At 42.9% G+C, this 21,272-nt stretch overlaps 1 protein-coding gene across 1 annotated transcript in view; it reads left to right on the forward strand.

The window, feature by feature from the left end:
- Positions 1-21,272, forward strand: part of NPC1L1 (NPC1 like intracellular cholesterol transporter 1) — a 79,866-nt gene that overhangs the window by 48,798 nt on the left and 9,796 nt on the right. The window contains exons 14-18 of the mRNA XM_073622184.1: positions 559-685; positions 2,746-2,801; positions 2,889-3,039; positions 5,044-5,275; positions 5,870-5,983. Of these exons, the coding sequence (XP_073478285.1) occupies positions 559-685; positions 2,746-2,801; positions 2,889-3,039; positions 5,044-5,275; positions 5,870-5,983 (680 nt within the window). The remainder of the gene's footprint in view (positions 1-558; positions 686-2,745; positions 2,802-2,888; positions 3,040-5,043; positions 5,276-5,869; positions 5,984-21,272) is intronic.

Below are 21,272 nucleotides of genomic sequence, written 5' to 3' on the forward strand. Positions count from 1 at the left end.
TCCATGTCTTTATGGACCTTGCTTTATGCACTGGTGCGCAGTTATGTTGGAACAGGAAGGGGCCATCCCCAAACTGTTCCCACAAAGTTGGGAGCATGAAATTGTCCAACATGTCTTGTTATGCTGACACCTTAAGTGTTCCCTTCACTGGAACTAAGGGGCCAAGCCCAACCCCTGAAAAACCACCCCCCTCCACCAAATGATTTGGACCAGTGCACAAAGCAAAGTTCATAAAGACATGGATGAGCAAGCTTGGTGTGGAGGAACTTGATATATAGAAATTCATGTTTACATCAAGCTAATCTCTTTGTTTTTAAATGTTGTAAGGCTTATGCATTCCTTTCTTTGTTTCAGATGAGGCATTTTACTTCACTCTGTGGGCCTTGCTTTGTTCCTCCAGCAGTAGATTGTTACCTGCAGAATGGAGCCCCCCCCCCCCGCCTCTTTTTCCCCGTAAACCTTGACTTGTAAAATATTTTGCTCAAAAAGAGAGAGTCTGTACTATGCTCATATGCTGTGCTAATTATAACTTCTGAGCTTCTACCTCTCTATTTTCAGCACTACCTGGGTGTATAAGGAGGTGTATGCGAACTTCTAATGGAACATTGAGACCAACAGTAGAAGAGTTTAACCATTACTTGCCTATTTTCCTGCAAGATTATCCAAATCTAAAATGTCCAAAAGGGTGAGTCAAATTAACTGGCATAAAAAATAAAAAATAAAAGTCTTTGTGGGTGTGTTAACATAAAATGGGGTTCCTACTTGAAATGTGTTTTCATGCAGCAAATGCATGAGTTTTGCTGCATGGAAACAGAAAATTGAAATGTCCCTTATGCAGGTGCTCTGCAGTTAGCGTCCAATTCACCACATGCAGCTAGGATCTATAACAAGAAGATAACCAGTGGTGGCCCGTCCATAAGGGTCGCAGGGGCGCCACCACCCTAATCCATGCGCTCAGCCCCTAATGTACATGCAGGGCACCGGATACATGGATTCCAATGGGGTTTTTTTTATTTTGAAGCACATGATTAGAGTCCGAGGCTCTAATTCGTTTCAAAAAAGGGTGGGCTCAGAGCACAGAGCCCACTCAGTTGTGTGACAATAGCAAATTAATATTTGCTATTGTTTTCCTGCCTCTCCTCCCGGGCAATCAGGAAGCAGGTCCTGAGACCCGATTGGCCAGGGCCTGGCCAATCTGGACTTCAGGACACACTTCCCGTTCAGCTGGGGGGGGGAAGCATCAGACCTGGATCTTCCTTCCCCCTCCTAAAGTAAGGTGTGTCTCCCGCGCGGTGGGTGTCAATGGATCGCCGCCGCCTTCTCATCCGTCTTATGCCGGGGGGGAGGGGGTGGGGTGCTTGCAACAATCGCCGCCTTCCATGGTTCTATCTTCTCCACCCATCAACATGCTAATTATTTTGTTAAATTTGTGTTGATGGAGGAGTAAAGTGATTTTCCTCAAATGCACAGGTTGCAGGAAAGAAAATTGCATCATCGCTTACGACCACTTCACTTTCATTCTTTTTCATTAATACAGAGTAGATCTATCACACTGATACAAAATTAAATAAGCTGAAGGACATATTGATACCTTAAAGTCTAGTGCTGTTTGAACCTTACACGCCTTCAAATAAATAAATAGTGTTCTGGAAGAGGGTTCTCATCCAAGATTTTACAATACTTGGCCCCGTCCATTGGCCCCTCAATGTGGCAAAGTCGGTCTGCACCTTTAGCAGAGAAACAGCTCCAAAGCATAATGTTTCCACCTCTGTGCTTGACTGGAGGGATGGTGTTCTTAGGGTCACAGTCAGAATTTTTCTTCCTCCAAACACAGCGAGTCCCCCTCCTCAAAAAGGCACCTGTACAGTCATGCTAATGAACATCTAAATAATTCAGAGGAGGAATAAGAGAAAGTGCTGTGGTCAGATGAGACCAAAATTGAGCTCTTTGGTATTAACTCGACTTGCCATGTTTGGAGGAAGTAAAATGCTGATTTTGACCCTAAGAACACCATCCCTACAGTAAAGCACGGAGGTGGAAACATGATGCTTTGGAGCTGTTTCTCTGCTAAAGGTACAGGCCGACTTTACCACATTGAGGGGCCAATAGACGGGGTCATGTATTGTAAAATCTTGGATGAGAACCTTCTTCCTTCAGCCAGAACACTGAAGATGGGTCATGGATGGGTCTTCCAGCATGACAATGACCGCCAAGGCAACAAAGGAGTGGTCAAGAAGAAGCACATTAAGGTCCTGGAGTGGCCAAGTCAGTCTTCAGACCTTAATCCTATATAAAATGTATGAAGGAAGCTGAAACTTTGAGTTGCCAAGCGACAGCCAAGAACCCTTAAGGATTTAGAGAAGATCTGTAAAAGAGTGGACCAAAATCCTGGTAACCAACTACAAGAAACGTCTGACCTCTATGCTTGCCAACAAGGGTTTCTCCACCAAGTACTAAGTCATGTTTTGCTTGGGGATCAAATACTTATTTTACTCACTGAACTGCAACTCAATTTATAACATTTGTATCATATGTTTTATATGGATTTTTGGTGGATATTCTGTCTCTATCATTTAAAATACACCTATGATAAAAATGATAGACCCTTAATTTCTTTGGAAGTGGGCAAACTTACAAAATCTGTAGGGGATGAAATAATTATTTTCCCTACTGTATACATTTTTAATACATTCTAAAATTACAACATGGTTTCACACAATAAAAAAATAAAATATGTTTCTTCAGGGGTCTGGGTTCCTATGACAGTGCTGTCAAGTTCAACGACCAGGGAGAGATTATAGGTAAGATGAACCATTCTCTTTATGTATGATGTCAATAGTGTTATGTTGCTGTTATTAAATTGATGTCTGATTTTTTTTTTTCAACAGCCAGTCGTTTTATGGCATATCACGCCCCTCTAAAGAACTCTCAAGAGTATACAGGGGCTCTGTTGTATGCCAGAGAGCTAGCAGAGAACATCACCATGTCACTAAGAAACGTGCCGGGTACAGACCCCGATTTTCAGGTCTTCCCATACACGTGAGTGAACTTTGCTGATATGACAAATTTACCGATATGTTACTTGTCCTATGCCTTACTGGAGGTGTGTGAACCAAAAGGGGAGAACAGACCTCACATTTAGATTAAGTTGAAGTGATTGTAAACTCAATTTTTTAAATACCAAACAGGTTTATACTTACCTGCGGCCCTGAACCTCCTCTGCTCAGATCCTCTGGCAGCATTCCTAGCTGCTCCTCTTCTTGGTGTGCCGACATAGCAAGCCACCCCCCATAGACACAGACAGCGTGGCTTGGCCCCGCCCCCTGCTCCTTCTATGGTATTCTTGGCAAAGACCCTGGCTGTAGGGGTCAAGTAAACAAGCCTGATCCATTGGCTAAATTTAGGTCCAAAACCAAATTTAGACAAGGTTGCCCAAAGAAATGGCACTCAACTGAGTCAAATGTGTTGCGTCATCTGCCACAGTAACCTACTCGTGTACATATTCTGCTGGTCTACTGTTATAACTACGGGTCTCCAAACCTCACTCCTGACCATGACACTTCCGCATTTGTCTCCTTGTTCATATATGCATTGTGTTTGATGGAGAAGGGCCTTCCTTGTACAGATCCAATAAAGAATGCACAAGAGCAGTATATGTATATGTATTGTGGTCTTTGGTGGTAACATAAGCAGTCTAAAGTCTAGTGGACTGGGTCTCTGCCCTAGCCAAATGTTCTTTGGATATTCATCTAGCTTACAAATATGAGTGACATATTGACCTCTCATGAACACTTTGGAAGCATCCCAAATCACTAATGGATCAATGGTATTAACATTAGAAGGCCAGTAGTGCTATAGAAAGGGCTGCACATAATGGTTAAATCGAGTATCTGAGATCCAGAATCTAGAGGGTCTCCAAAGTTTATACCCGGTGTCAGGAAGGAGCTTGAGCACTAGTAAGAGAGGGGCATGATCTGATATGCCACAGGGTAAGATTTCAATCAAATTAACAATATTGAGTATAAGGAGGGGTGGCATAGACTAAGTCAAACTTAGGAAAAGATTTGTGGGAGGTGGAATGACATGAAGGCCATGCTCATAGGATGTTTCCATCTCCAGAGCTCAGTAAGGGAGTAGGATGATCCAGCAATGTGCATGGGAGCTTTGGCTGTCCCAGGTCTCTCTCTCCTCATTGGCTGAGACACAGCAGCGTGGCAATCACAGCTTGTGAGCCAATGAGGAGAAAGTGGGGCACAGGGACGACCCACGGCTCTATATGTTTTTTGGACACATAGGGCGGGACTTGGGAGCGAGCACGCACTAGTGTCCCTATAGAAAGTGGCTTGCTATTGGGGGAACTGGTGAAAGGGGAAGATCCAGGAGTGCCGGCAAGGGGATACGAGAAGTGGAATAACGGGGTTGCTGTTTGCAAAACCATTGCACTGAGCAGGTTAGTATGACATGCTTGTTATTGTTTTTTTTAATAAACCTTTAATATCACTTCAACACCTTTTATTTCCTCCAGTTTGGCTCCATATGGCACCTTCTCCAGCTCTTACCCACTCCGCCTTGAGATACAGCCGGAGCTGATGGAGCGTACATGTCCAAATGTTCATAGAAGGAAGTAGGCTGAAAATACTTACAAGTATTCAGGATTAGAGGTGTAGTTAGGAAGTTCCCAGGATGTGAAGGATGTGAAGATTGCTTCTGCTATTTCTATTTTCAGCATCTTTAGCCCTTTTTTCAAGTGATTTCACTTTGGTAGTAAGTGTGTGGACTCAGAGTGTCCTCCACTGTCCCTACCATCTCCTCTGCCACCGTTAACCTGGAGCGAATCTGAAGAGAGCAGAAGGAATTAAAAAAGATGGAGGAGCAGGGTGGTACAAAGGGCCAGAAGAGGAAAAGAACAAATATTTAAAATAGACCAGCAGCTTACTAGTTCTTAGATGTGATGGCTACATTCATTTTCTTTTTTTTTTTCAGACCTTTTTTATTTTCATTTGGTGATATATTCTTAACATTTTTCATCTGCTCTTTACACAGGATTACATATGTGTTCTATGAGCAATACCTGACCATTGTTCAGGAAGGTCTCTTCACACTGGCCCTCTGCCTGTTGCCAACCTTCGCTGTGTGCTGTATTCTTCTGGGAATGGATTTACGCTCGGGTCTCATTAACTTAATTACCATTTTCATGATCATCATAGACACAGTTGGAGTCATGACACTGTGGGGCATTGACTACAATGCCATCTCACTTATCAACCTGGTGACGGTGAGTGACTGTTCTTTAATGTACATGTCTAATCCATGGGCTAATTTAAGTCATTTCCCATGCTTTGCTTAATCATGAACCAGTAGAGAGGCTAAAATACTTCTTTCCTAAAGAGTTTGCTGCTTCAGGCTCCCTTCAGCACTGCTCAGAAAACTTGGGCTTTTGGTCATATATTTACCATTGGTACCATTGCTCATATTTACCTCCCATTCAACAGAACTTAGATTATCTGATGCTTTTGCATGTGGGCAGCAATAAAGGAGCCTGGAGCAGCAAATTTCTGCAAACATGTGTATTTTAGCCCCTCTATTACACTTTATTTAGCCAGCTAGGGATTATTTAACTTTTCTACTTTTAATGTTTGATATTAAAATGTGGCTACAGGTCCCCTTTTATATCATCTGGTGTTTAATAGCTCTCTCACTCCTTCTCTGTGGCACTCAGTGGTTTAAAGAAAAATGCTTTTGAAAATGAAAAAGTTGCAATTTCTACTATAATGTGAAGTTTCGTGAAAATTTTGGAAATTCAGCCCACAGTTTCACCTGTGTTTGACATGCCTCTTCTTAATTTTAGACCTGCTTTTCTTATTCACAGGCCATTGGGATTTCAGTGGAATTTGTTTCCCACCTTACTCGATCTTTTGCCTTGAGCAGTAAGCTCACTAAAGTGGAACGAGCAAAAGATGCCACTATCTACATGGGCAGTGCGGTAAGTACAAGGGAGAGGCTACATGGTAGGGTGTTGTATGGTGATAAAGGGGGTGGTTGTAGCGTCACATCATTCTGGAAGTAACACTGCAGTGCTCACCATTTCGCATCATCTCAGTGAGGTCTTTTAAAGCAGACCTTTGCCCTCATCTTTCTTTTTCCAAGGCTTCCCTCTCCCCTCCCAGTTACAAAATCAGATATTATTTTTTATAGGGGGTGGGGGAGAACCTTTCCAGTGGGTCCTGACTGTGCGGTTCAAGGTGTTGGGAGAACAACAGAAATCTGCCTACATAATATGAACTAAATACTGTATGCATTATACTTATCTATGCAGCAGGTGATGTTATAGTATGTATTCTATGATATAACAGGATGTATTGTCTATCTATGATCAATACATTCCTTTGTGTTCTCTTCCTGTTTCATGTTTCCAGTGCATACTGATTTTAATACGCAGCTAATAGATTATGGGTCCCAGGCACAGCCAGCAAACCCAGCAGCACTCCAGCAGGCATTCAGGCACTGGAAAGAATTCTACAGTGAATCAGTGAGTACTGTAAGCAAACTACTGAAAGTTGGCAAGCAGTTCAGATGCGAAGTTTGCAATTGCAAAGCTGAACAATGCCAATTACCAGCTGTGGAAGTTTAAACTGGAAATGTTTCTCAGTATGGATGACTTGTGGAAAGAGCTGAATACAGACATTTTCACAGACGAAGGATTGGGATAGGAAGGATAGACAGACAAAAGCAGTTTACTAGTGGAAGATGACCAGCTTATCCACATAAGAACAGAGAAAACGGCCAAAGATAGGTGGACTTCATTACAAAAGCTGCATGAGTGTTCAAGTCTAAACAGCAAACTGTTTTTGCTAAGAAAGCTTTATACGATGAGACTAGAAAAAGGCCAGCAAATGTGTAACCACGAACATCGGGAAAGTTTGGAACCGAATAACGAACCCCACTGAAATCTATGGGACCCGAACGTGAAAAATCAAAAGTGCCTTGAAGGCTTTTATGCAAGTAATTGGGCATACAATGGTTATGGGGGTTCGGGTACTGCCTTATGGGACATGTATCAATGAAAAAAAGTTTGTAAAAATGTAATTTTTAAATGAGCAGTGATTTATTGATGCCTAAAGTGAAAGTATAAAAATGAAAAATTTATTTCAATATAGTGCCTGGGGGGTCCCCTTAGTCCACCTCTAAAGTGGCACATCTGTACTGTGTATAAATACTACTGCAGCAATAATTGCATTTATAAAGCTCCAAAAAATTACATTTTCCCTGCAAGCTTTCTTTATTTTGTAAGCAACGGCTTGGGGAGCCAGTCTGTATGATGAGGCCACAATGTAGTGCATAGGGGACCAAATTCTGGTGTCTCAACCACAAACTTTGGATTTCTACTTCTGTAACGGTGTGGAAAAATTGTTCTTTGTGTGTCACTGGTGCCTTCACACCATAACCCCATAGAGGTACTCTTGAAGAATTGGCCTTGCTGTCAAAAATTGTAATGATATGCACCTGTCAAACAGGTGCGGAAAAATTGTTTTTTGGGTGTCGGTGGCACCTTCACACCATTACCCTATAGAGGTACTCTGGATGAACGCAAGAATTGGCCTTGCTGTCAAAAATTGTAATGCTACGCACCTGTCAAACAGGTGTGGAAAAATTGTTCTTTGGGTGTCAGTGGCGCCTTCACACCATAACCTTTAGAGGTACTCTTGATGAAAGCAGGAATTGGCCTTGCTGTCAAAAATTGTAATGATACGCACTTGTCAAACAGGTGCGGAAAAATTGTTCTTTGGGTGTCAGTGGCGCCTTCATACCGTAACCTTTAGAGGTACTCTTGATGAAAGCAAGAATTGGCCTTGCTGTCAAAAATTGTAATGATAATATGGTAAACAGGTGCGGAAAAATTGGTCTTTGGGTGTTAATTGTGCCCATGAAACCTACACCAAAAACATTCTTCCAGATTAAATCAACACCCACAACACTAGACAGCCTAGAAGTCCTGCAGAGATTCCACATCCCAAAAACACTTAATCAGCGACATCGGCATCAGGGGCTTCATAGCTGCTGGTAATCCGGGACTGATTAATTTTGATAAAAGTCAGATGGTCCACCGAATCTGTGGACAGACGCGTTCTATGATCAGTAACAAAACCTCCAGCAGAACTGAATGCCCGTTCGGAAAGCAAGCTGGATGCAGGGCAGCCCAGCAGCTCAATAGCATTCTGGGCAAGTTCTGGCTAGTGGTCTATTTTCATGACCCAGTAAGCCAGTGGATCATGGACTGGAAAGCTCTCCATCTCTGTTTTCGCCCCTAGATAATCGTCCACCATGTGATGCAGACGCTGCCGAGGGGATGTGGAAGCTGACAGCCCTGGGCAGCGAGGACTAAAAAAATTGAGAAATGCATTACTTAGGCGGCCGCCTCCTCCACCGCTCCTCTCCTGACCAGCAGGAGCCTCAAAACTACATTTCCCATGACACTGTAACCTACCAGAGTCTATAAACTTCTCTTTAAGGTGTCCTCAAGAGATTTCATCTTCTGCACTCTCTGGGGGGACGGGATGAGTGCTGAGACTTACCCTTATAACAGTGGTCAAGGAGGATTGCCAACCAATAGTGATCCTTCTCCTTTATGGCACGTATTCTTGGGTCCTTTCGCAGGCTTTGAAGCATGAGGGAGCCCATGCACTGCAAATTTGCAGAGGCATGAGAAGCAGACTCCTCTGGGTCACTGAGGATTAGAGTATCTGGAACTGCTTCCTTCCAGCCACATACTATTCCCAAGGGTTCTGCGGATGGAAAACCATCTCTTACTGTTTGACGTATGTCTTCCTCTGCTTCAATGCCTCAGAAACTGCCAGAATCCTCCTCCTCCTCCTCTCTTGCCTCTTGTGTGTTCTGTGGCATTGGAACAACGGTGTCTGCATAAAGTGGGCCTTGAGAGGAAAGGAAGTCCTCCTCTTCCTTCCGCTGCTCTGCCTCGAGTGCCCTGTCCATAATGCTATGCAGAGTCTGCTCCAGCAGGAACACAACAGGGATTTTGTCACCGATGCATGCATTGTCATGGCACACCATCCTTGTGGCCTCCTCAAATGGTGACAGTACAGTGGATGCATCCTTTATGAGCAGCCATTGGTGTGGGGAAAAAAAGCAGAGCAAGCCTGAGCCTATCCTTGTGCCATACTCACACGGGTACTCCTTGCCCTCTGCTGCATGTGCAGCCACTGCAGCACTGCCAAAGTTGAGTTCTACCTGGTGGGCATATCACAAATCAGGCAGTTTACGGCCAGGTGGAATTCCCGCTGAATTTCAGCCAACCAAGCACTGGCTGTGTATGACTGCCTAAAATGGCTACACACTGGCCTGCTTTAGTAGATCTTCCAACCCTGGGTACCTATTTAGGAAACCCTGCACCATCAAATTGAGGACATGTGCCAGACAAGGCACATGTGTCAACTTTCCGTGTCTAAGGGCAGACAGGAGGTTTGTGCCATTATCATACACACTACCATTCCAGGCTCCACCTGGCATTGGCGTGAACCACCTCTGGGCCTGTCCCTGCAGAGCTGCAAGAATCTCTGCTCCGGTGTGGTTCCTGTCCCTTAAACACACCAGCTGAAGCACTGCATGGCACCTTTTAGCCTGACTCATTGAATAGCCCTTTGAACACTTAGGGGGTACTTGAGGTTCATAGGACAATTCAGCAGAGGAGGGCATGGAGGAGGAGGAGGAGGAGGGGGTAGAGTTGACGAACCTGGCATCATCACCAGCTGTATGGAGACGTGAGGGCACAACAAGCTGCAGCAATGAGTCTTGTCCTGCGTCCTTCCCAGTTGCAAGCAGAGTTACCCAGTGTGCTATGAATGAAATATATCGTCCTTGCCCATGCTTGCTGGACCACGTGTCAGCAGTAATGTAGACTGTGCGGCTGACTGCCTTGCCCAACTATGCCACAACATTGCCTTCCACATGATGGTAGAGAGATAGAATGGCCTTACATGAAAAAAAATATCTACTGGGAACCTGCCATTGTGGTATAGCACATTCTGCAAATTCACAGAAGGGGGCAGAATCCACCAGGCGGAAAGGCAGAAGTTGTAGAGTCAGCAGCTTTGACATGCTTGTATTTAGACGCTAGGCATGTGGGTGGCAGGGACTGTATTTTTTTTTCCGCTGCAGCAGACGGGGCAGAGAAATTTGTCGGCTATAGTCTACAGTTGGTGGTGTGCTGCTGGCTGATATACTGCAAGGACCTGGGACACCCTGCACTATACCATCATCCCTGTCAGTGGAGGCTGCTGAGAGGTCATGACATATAGCAGGGACAGACTAAGGTGAGTAAGTAGGAAGGACAGATTTGTTCCCCTTTTGTGTGGCTTTTAGGTGCTCTTGCAAATAGCAACAGTGTGATCGGCAGCACATGTACTAAAAAAGCCCAGACAGCTGAGATGTGGGAAGTGGGCCGGGAGATAACAGCTCCACAATGTGATAGAATAGGGTGGCTGCTCTCTACTCTTCCATGATGGCTGCCCTGTTGGGGTTGTGCCTCACCCTCACTTTCCTCCTGTGTTCTATCCTTCATCCTCATTACTACTGGAGACAATTTGGCAATACGCTGCGGCTGGGGGAACATGACTGCCAATTTGTGTACCAGTGTTCTCCCCTATCTGTAGGCTCATGTTCCTGCTTTCCTCAACCTCAGACACAGAACAAACATCTGAATCAGATAATTACTATGCATCGTCAAGGAACAAGTGGCTGATGCTGTGTTCAAATAACTCCACTGACTCCTCAATGCCTGATGCTGGGGCTATCTATGACAGGAATAGCTGTGGACAAGGAGGCAGGTTTTGCCACTCTGGCAGCTGCAGGGGACTGCACACTAGTCTCTGCTTGGGTGACGGAGGATGAGGAGGATGAGGACGCTTTAGTAAGCCAGTCCACCACCTCCTCTGCATGCTGTGGCTGGATAGCATGGGCAACTAAACAGAGGGAATGATGCCCTGCCTGAGGACTGACCACATCCATCTTTGCCTGTGGACACATACGCTGCTGGCCCCCTTACAGTGCCATGGGAACATCTGCCTCTCCTTGCTGTCCTCCCAGACATGATGGGGGGAGTAGGGGGTGCTTATTAACAAAATGTAATAAAGATGTGTAAATGTGTACATTGATGCACTTTAATTAATGGAAAGTGGTGTTTGGTGCACTTTAATTTGAGTATTCATGACACAGACGCTCCACGGATACACTATAATATTGCAATAACGCACAGAACTATACAGCGTTAAACTTGCAGTAACGCACAGATCTATATGGCATTAAACTTGCAGTAACTCAATTAAATATATGGCGTTAAACTTGCAGTAATGCACAGAAATATATGGCGTTAAACTTGCAGTAACGCAATGAAATTGATGGCGTTAAACTTGCAGTAACGCACAGAACTATATGGCGTTAAACTTGCAGTAACGCACAGAACTATATGGCGTTAAACTTGCAGTAACGCACACAGAACTATATGGCATTAACTTGCAGTAACGCAATGAAATATATGGTGTTAAACTTGCAGTAACGCACAGATCTATATGGCATTAAACTTGAAGTAACTCAATGAAATATATGGTGTTAAACTTGCAGTAATGCACAGAACTATATGGCGTTAAACTTGCAGTAACACAATGAAATTGATGGCGTTAAACTTGCAGTAACGCACAGAACTATATGGCGTTAAACTTGCAGTAACGCACACAGAACTATATGGCATTAAACTTGCAGTAACGCAATGAAATATATGGCGTTAAACTTGCAGTAACGCAATGAAATATATGGCGTTAAATGTGCAGTAACACAATGAAATATATGGTGTTAAACTTGCAGTAATGCAATGAAATATATGGCGTTAAACTTGCAGTAATGCAATGAAATATATGGCGTTAAACTTGCAGTAACGCACAGAATGATATGCCATTAAACTTGCAGTAACGCAAGTAAATATATGGCGTTAAACGTGCAGTAATGCAATGAAATATATGGCGTTAAATGTCCACTAATGCACAGAACTATATAGCATTAAACTTGCAGTAACGCAATGAAATTGATGGCATTAAAATTGATGGCATTAAAATTGCAGTTTGAGTATTCATGACACAGACACTCCACGGATACAATATAATATTGCAGTAATGCACAGAACTATATGGAATTAAACTTGCAGTAACGAAATGAAATATATGGCGGTAAACTTGCAGTAATGCACAGAACTATATGGCGTTAAACTTGCAGTAATGCAATGAAATACATGGCGTTAAACTTGCAGTAATGCAATAAAATATACAGCGTTACACTTGCAGTAATGCACAGTACTATATGGCATTAAACTTGCAGTAACGTAATGAAATATATGGCTTAAACGTGCAGTAATGCAATGCAATATACAGCGTTAAACTTGCAGTAACGCAATGAAATATACAACGTTAAACTTGCAGTAACACACAGAACTTTATGGCATTAAACTTGCAGTAACGCAATTAAATATATGGTGTTAAATGTGCAGTAGTGCACAGAACTATATGGCGCTAAACTTGCAGTAACGCAATGAAATATATGGCGTTAAACGTGCAGTAACGCAATGAAATATATGGCGTTAAACTTGCAGTAATGCACAGAACGATATGGCATTAAACTTGCAGTAACGCAAGTAAATATATGGCGTTAAACGTGCAGGAATGTAATGAAATATATGGCGTTAAATGTCCAGTAATGCACAGAACTATATAGCATTAAACTTGCAGTAACGCAATGAAATTGATGGCATTAAAATTGCAGTTTGAGTTTTCATGACACAGACACTCCACGGATACAATATAATATTGCAGTAATGCACAGAACTATATGGTATTAAACGTGAAGTAACTCGATGAAATATATGGTGTTAAACTTGCAGTAATGCACAGAACTATATGGCGTTAAACTTGCAGTAACACAATGAAATTGATGGCGTTAAACTTGCAGTAACACACAGAACTATATGGCATTAAACTTGCAGTAACGCACACAGAACTATATGGCATTAAACGTGAGTAACGCAATGAAATATATAAATAATGAAGAAACTCCTGCGCTGTCAGAAATACCTATGCTAAGGGGCACTGCTGCAACACCTAAATGGCTGATCCAAACAGACAAAAGTGGTGTGAATAAAGTAAGTGGTGATTGCGCTGTGGTAAGAGGGGAAGGAAGGAGGAGGGAGGGGAAGTGGCTAGCTCAAATGTATAGAGAGGTGAATGAAAAATTAAAAAATTATACAAAATATAAAGGTATAATGAGCATGAGGGCTAGTATCATACTAGCACATAAAAAATATCATGTAAATACTGAAACAGAAGAAAAGAAAAATCTCAGTGCAAAAGGGCTAGTACCATACTAGCACATATGTGGTAACTCAGCAAATACTTATTAAAAGATAAAACTCAGTGCAAAAGGGCTAGTATCATACTAGCACATATGTAGTAACTCAGCAAATACTTAATGGTGACTCCAAGTAAATAACTAAATGGTGAACAGTCCCACGGCCTTGTTGTACAAAATGCTCAAACAATGAGTTATCAGTTCCAAAAGGCAAAATGGAAACATTATACAAAATATAAAAGTGTGATGAAATGTTATAAAGTGCAGTCTAATGAGCACTAAATCCGAATAAACTGAAGAAACAAAATAGTCTAAAGCGTATAAAAAGCTATGAAATGAGTGACAAATACAGTGTGGGTACAAAAAAAATTGAACAAAATAAAATATATAAATCAAACAAAGTCCATGTGCATGAGGGCTAGTATCATACTAGCACATAAAAATATTGTAAATACTGACACAAAAGAAAAGAAAAAATCTCAGTGCAAAGGGGCTAGTATCATACTAGCACATATGTGGTAACTCAGCAAATACTTATTAGTGACTCCAAGAAAAATAAATAAATGGTGAACAGTCCCACCACCTTGTAGTACAAAGTGCTCAAACAATGAGTCATCAGTTCCAAAAAGGCAAGTCCACAAGCCACAGGAAAGGGAAACAAAGTCTTCAGTGGGGACACCTCTGTGCTCGCAAGCAGCTCACCTTACTGCTGCAAGACAACAGCTTGTAATCCAGTAACAAATCTCCAGCAAGCAAGGGTCCCATCCAGTAGTTCAGGCGATTCGGGTGGTGGGTGTGCAGGATGGTATATAAAAAACATAAGCAGACATTATATAGTATAACTCCGTGGCAGCCAAAGTGGAATAAAGGGACAGGACACAGAAGGGGGATGCACTCACTTTTGTAAAATGAGTGTGGGCGTCAATCCAACGAACGCCGAGTTCGTATACCTCAAAAAAGGGTGTCTTCAAACCGTCCCCATTTCCTCAATGCTCGTCACAATGGGATGGATATATTGGAAGAGAGTGCACATAGCGTGATCCCGTATATAAATCAGTTTATTAGGTTAAAAACAACATGGTACACTTACATTTAGCAGAAGGCTATAGTAAAAAACATCCACGAGCGCCGAGCTCATATCCTATCATCAGTCTGTGACAGTTCCCGTGCTCCAAAACTCACGCGTATCGTCACGTCACGTGACTTCATCAGAGGATCCTCTGATGAAGTCACGTGACGTGACGATACGCGTGAGGTTTGGAGCACGGGAACTGTCACAGACTGATGATAGGATATGAGCTCGGCGCTCGTGGATGTTTTTTACTATAGCCTTCTGCTAAATGTAAGTGTACCATGTTGTTTTTAACCTAATAAACTGATTTATATACGGGATCACGCTATGTGCACTCTCTTCCAATATATGCATCCCATTGTGACGAGCATTGAGGAAATGGGGACGGTTTGAAGACACCCTTTTTTGAGGTATACGAACTCGGCGTTCGTTGGATTGACGCCCACACTCATTTTACAAAAGTGAGTGCATCCCCCTTCTGTGTCCTGTCCCTTTATTCCACTTTGGCTGCCACGGAGTTATACTATATACTGTCTGCTTATGTTTTTTATATACCATCCTGCACACCCACCACCCGAATCGCCTGAACTACTGGATGGGACCCTTGCTTGCTGGAGATTTGTTACTGGATTACAAGCTGTTGTCTTGCAGCAGTAAGGTGAGCTGCTTGCGAGCACAGAGGTGTCCCCACTGAAGACTTTGTTTCCCTTTCCTGTGGCTTGTGGACTTGCCTTTTTGGAACTGATGACTCATTGTTTGAGCACTTTGTACTACAAGGTGGTGGGACTGTTCACCATTTATTTATTTTTCTTGGAGTCACTAATAAGTATTTGCTGAGTTACCACATATGTGCTAGTATGATACTAGCCCCTTTGCACTGAGATTTTTTCTTTTCTTTTGTGTCAGTATTTACAATATTTTTATGTGCTAGTATGATACTAGCCCTCATGCACATGGACTTTGTTTGATTTATATATTTTATTTTGTTCAATTTTTTTTGTACCCACACTGTATTTGTCACTCATTTCATAGCTTTTTATACGCTTTAGACTATTTTGTTTCTTCAGTTTATTCGGATTTAGTGCTCATTAGACTGCACTTTATTACATTTCATCACACTTTTATATTTTGTATAATGTTTCCATTTTGCCTTTTGGAACTGATAACTCATTGTTTGAGCATTTTGTACTACAAGGCGGTGGGACTGTTCACCATTTAGTTATTTACTTGGAGTCACCATTAAGTATTTGCTGAGTTACTACATATGTGCTAGTATGGTACTAGCCCTTTTGCACTGAGATTTTTCTTTTGATAAGTATTTGCTGAGTTACCACATATGTGCTAGTATGGTACTAGCCCTTTTGCACTGAGATTTTTCTTTTCTTCTGTTTCAGTATTTACATGATATTTTTTATGTGCTAGTATGATACTAGCCCTCATGCTCATTATACCTTTATATTTTGTATATTTTTTTCATTTTTCATTCACCTCTCTATACATTTGAGCTAGCCCCTTCCCCTCCCTCCTCCAATGAAATATATGGCGTTAAACGTGCAGTAACGCAATGAAATATATGGCGTTAAACGTGTAGTAACGCAAGTAAATATATGGCGTTAAACGTGCAGTAATGCAATGAAATATATGGCGTTAAATGTCCAGTAATGCACAGAACTATATAGCATTAAACTTGCAGTAATGCAATGAAATTGATGGTATTAAAACTGCAGTTTGAATATTCATGACACAGACACTCCACGGATACAATATAATATTGCAGTAATGCACAGAACTATATGGCGTTAAACTTGCAGTAATGCACAGAACTATATGGCATTAAACTTGCAGTGACACAATGAAATATAAGGTGTTAAACTTGCAGTAACGCACAGAGCTATATGGCATTAAAAACTTGCAGTAATGCACAGAATTATATGGCGTTAAACTTGCAGTAACGTAATGAAATATATGGCTTAAACGTGCAGTAACGCAATGAAATATACAGTGTTAAACTTGCAGTAACGCAATTAAATATACAGCGTTAAACTTGCAGTAATACACAGAACTATATGGTGTTAAACTTGCAGTAACGCAATTAAATATATGGTGTTAAACGTGCAGTAGTGCACAGAACTATATGGCGCTAAACTTGCAATAACGCAATTAAATTGATGGCGTTAAACTTGCAGTTTGAGTATTCACGACACAGACACTCCACAGATACACTATAAAATTGCAGTAACGCAATGATATATACAGCGTTAAACTTGCAGTAACGCACAGAAAAAAAAACTGTTAAATGCTCACTACACTCACTGAACTATTTCTACATTGACACTAATGTAAAGATGAATGGTGGTCGCACTACACTCACAATCACTGAACTATCCCTACATTAACACTAATATAAAGATGAAAGGCTGCACTACACTCACACTGAACTATCCCTAGAGGCACAGTAAACTGATATTCTACTGACAATAGAATCAGAATAGCACACTATAGCACACTAACTGTCTAATAGCACTGAACAAAGCCCTGTTCTATCTCTCTCCACTCAGCTATCACACTACAAATGGCCGCTATAGAAAGAATACTATTATAGTGTGGGGCGGGATTAAGAGCAATGAACAATGATTGGATAAAGTCATCATGACAGCGTCCAATCATGAATCTGACAGTGCTCTGTTGCTTGACTGGGCGAAGCTTTCATTGCTGTAGCCAATCAGGACTTTCAATGCACTATGCGGCAGGGCAGTGCATTGTGGTCATTCTGTGGGCCGAACAAATGGTCGAACGACCTTTTAATTCGGTTGTTCGGAGAGCTTCCGAACAGCCAATGTTTGGCCCGAACTCATGCTCGGTCCGAACCGTTCGCCCATCCTTAGAGATCATAGAGGATATCAAACTTAACTATATTGTTGCCCTGCTCCTCTGCATCCTTCCGGAGACATATACTGCTCTTATTAATGCTTTAGAAACCACACCTGAGCAGGAGCTTACACTAGCATATGTCAAAGGCAAAGTAATCGATGAATATGACAAAAGAAAATATGCACCATGATGACAAAGCTCTGAAAGGGGTTGTAAAGGTTTGTGTTTTTTCACCTTAATGCACCCTATGCATTAAGGTGAAAAAACACCTGGCAATGGCGGACCCCCCCCCCAGCCCCCCCCTTCCGTTTACTTACCTGAGCCAGTTCACCTGCTGTGCGCGTCCCCCAGCGTCCTCTTCTCCGCAGAGTCTGGCCATTGGATAGATAGGATAGATTGATAGCAGCGCAGCCATTGGCTCGCGCTGCTGTCAATCACATCCAATGACGCGGCCGCCGGAGGGTGGGACCGAGTCATACATGCTGTGTCTATGGACACAGCTTGTATGACAGGGAGCGCGCCTGCAAGCTAACCCTCTCGGGATAGAGCTTCCCAGAGGGGGTTTAGCTATTGCGGGGAGGAGCCGAGACAGCCACCGAGGCTGTACAACCCAGACAACACCTTTAAGATGTACAAAGGCATAAAGCAGGGCTCAAAATTTTAAGTCCTGAGCTACTAGCCAGGCCAGGGTTACTTGCCACCAGTTGCCCTGCCCCACCCCTACCCTGCCCCGCCCCTAATTCCACTCCTAAACACGCCCTCATAAATTAACTCATGAAATACACTTAAATGTTTTATGCAGAATTAAGTTATAAAAATAAATATTAATAACAACTTTATCCGTGCCTGCCATGTCCACCAATGCAGCCTGTGTCACCAATGCAACCTGTGTCCGCCAATGCAACCTGTGTCCGCCAATGCAGCCTGTGACCTCCAGTACAGCCTGTGACCTCCAGTACAGCCTGTGTCCCCAATGCAGCCTGTGTCCCCAATGCAGCCTGTGTCTGCCAGTGCAGCCTGTGTCCGCCAGTGCAGCCTGTGTCACCAGTGCAGCCTGTGTCACCAGTGCAGCCTGGACGGTTGATCTGTCTTTCAAAGTGCCCAGACAAAGAGGAGGGGCTGTATATGATGACACGCGGCGGGGAACACACAGCTATTGAAATGAAAGCTGTTATGTTCCCTGGCGCTCTGATAAACCAGGCGGCGACTCTCCTCTCTCTTCCACTACGATCGCTGGGAGAATGGCTCCCATACAACCCAGACTGCCGGCGATGCTTGCCTCCCCCCGCTCCCAGGCAGCCCACACTCGCCAGCCCTCAAAATCCACTCACAAAATGCGAGCAGGCAAGTGGAATTTTTGAGGGCTGGCATAAAGCACAATTGCTGTAAAAGGACTGGTCATTTAAAAAAGGACTGTTCTATCTGGAAAGCCGAGCAACGAAAGCTAGAGCTATTCACAAAAGAAAGAGTCAAAGCAATCACAAAGGAAACTGCAGATACATCATGTAGTGGCACCTTTAAAGTAACACAAAACGGCAAGCCACGTGGCTGGTGCATAGACTCAGGTGCGACAAGCCACATGACTAGTGATGAGACCTTCTTCACAAACATTGATTACAGTGCAAAAGACAAAGTTTTCCTAGCAAACAGGAAAAGCATCACATCCCAAGGTAAAGGCTAGGGCTTCCTGAACTGCATTACACCACAAGGAGGTCACCACAGTATCCTTGTAAAGAAAGTGCTGTATGTTCCAGAACTAGAGGGCAGCCTTCTATCAGTGAAAAGTCTTGCAAACAACGGTCCCACGGTTAAGTTCCAGGGTGATGAATGTACAGTTTACAATCATAATTATCGATTCCTCGCAAAAGGAAAACTAGATGATCACCTATACAAGCTCATCACCACAGACCAGCAAGCCAATATTGTCTCTAATGACCTACACAGCAAATGTATTCACTTATGGCACAGGTGGCTGGGACACAGAAGTCCAGAAGCTATACACAACATTATAAAGAGAGGCTTATCAGAAGATAAGTGCTCAAGAAATGCAAGTGCTGCGTTAAAGCAAAAGCCACACGTGCTCCCCTTCCACAGGCATCTCAAAGAAAAACTACCCACCCCCTGCAGCTCATACACAGTGATGTATGCGGTCCAATGAAAACTCCCAAGTCAGGCGGAAACAGATATCTACTGACCTTCATTGATGATTATTCCAGGTACTATCTGATGAAACACAAGAATGAAACAGAAACTTCAAGAGTTCGTTGCCATGTCTAGCAACAAATTCCAACGCAAACCAGGAATAAAACACACCAACAATGGAGGAGAATACAGAAGCAAAGTGGCCTCATATCTTAAGAGACAAGAAATAGTACACCAGACAACCACACCATACACTCCTGAACAAAACGATGTAGCAGAAAGGAAAAATCACACTCTTATAGAAATGGCCAGATGCATGTTGTCAGATGCCAACCTACCTCACAAGTACTGGGGGGAAGCAGTTATGACTGCAACCTAACTACAAAACAGATTACCCTCAAGAGCCATTAAAAGTACTCAATTTGAAATGTGGCATGGATCAAAGTCTAACATAGGGCACATCAGAGTGTTTGGATGTAAAGCATATGCCTATATTTCAAGTGAAAAGCAATCCAAGCTGGAGAACAGAGCCATAGCGGGCATTCTAGTAGGCTACAGCAAGCAAACTAAGGGTTACAGAATCCTACACCCAAAGACTGACAAAGTGACAATGAGCCGTTATGTTTATTTTGATGAGAGCCCATCATCAGAAACACTGGTCCCTGAAAGCTGTAAAGTTTATATACCCAGCAAACCAGAAGAAAAGGTTGACCAAAACGAACCTGTGCAGGAGTCAGAACAAGAGGCGGAACTCACAATGCCTAAATCAAGTTCCCCACCAGATCCTGCTGAACTGCCTGAAGTCAGAAGATCAGACTACAAAGGGGATAACACCCCGCAAGCTGTCATACACTGTCAAAACACAGCATACTTGAACCAACATCCTGGGAAGACATAGTAAAACTGCCAAAAGGTGAAGTCAATAAATGGAGAAAGGCAGCAGAAGAAGAATTAAAGTCACTTCAAGAAAATAAAACCTTGACACTCTCAGAACTCCATCCTAACCGCAAAACTATAGGAAGTAAGTGGACTTTCAAAACAAAGTCAGAAGGAAATATCCACAAATACAAAGCCAGACTAGTTGTCAAGGCTTACTCCCAGAAATTTGTTAAAGATTATGATGAAACGTTTGCTCCTGTCATAAAACGATCCACCATCAGAGTGCTTCTTAGCGTTGCAGCCGAAAAGGGCATGCAAGTCAAACACCTAGACATTAAAACTTCTTTCCTATATGGAGACATTTAGCAAGATCTCTACATGGAGCAACCACCAGGATTTGAGCAAGGAGACAACCTTGTGTGTAAACTTCAGAAGAGCATCTACGGTCTTAAGCAATCTGTAAAGATGTGGAATGAGAAAGTGAACAAAGTGCTTACTAAAGAGGGATTCTAAAGAAGTAAAGCAGATCCCTGTCTCTACTCCAGGAATCAAGAAGACAAATGGAAATATATCCTTAAATTTTAAAGTGTAAAGTGAATAATCAATGTATCCATTGATAATCAATAAAAGTGTCTTTAACCACTTCCCACCTGGCCACTGCACATATACTGCCAGGTGGGAGTTTCCTCCTTCGGAGGGACGTTCAGAAACGCCCCTCAGAAGGAGGGGGATCGCGCGCGTGCCCTCGCAGCGGCACGATCCCGATGCGCTCATGTCACCCAGACACGGCGCATCTCCGATCGGCAGGAGGGCTCTATGATTGGCCCTTCTGATCACATGACGACTGTGTCCAATCACAGCCATCATGTGATGTAAACAGAGAGCTGGTTGCTAGGCGATCGGC

This window comes from Aquarana catesbeiana, linkage group LG03 (assembly GCF_042186555.1).
Source record: "Aquarana catesbeiana isolate 2022-GZ linkage group LG03, ASM4218655v1, whole genome shotgun sequence".
Lineage (NCBI taxonomy): Eukaryota > Metazoa > Chordata > Amphibia > Anura > Ranidae > Aquarana > Aquarana catesbeiana.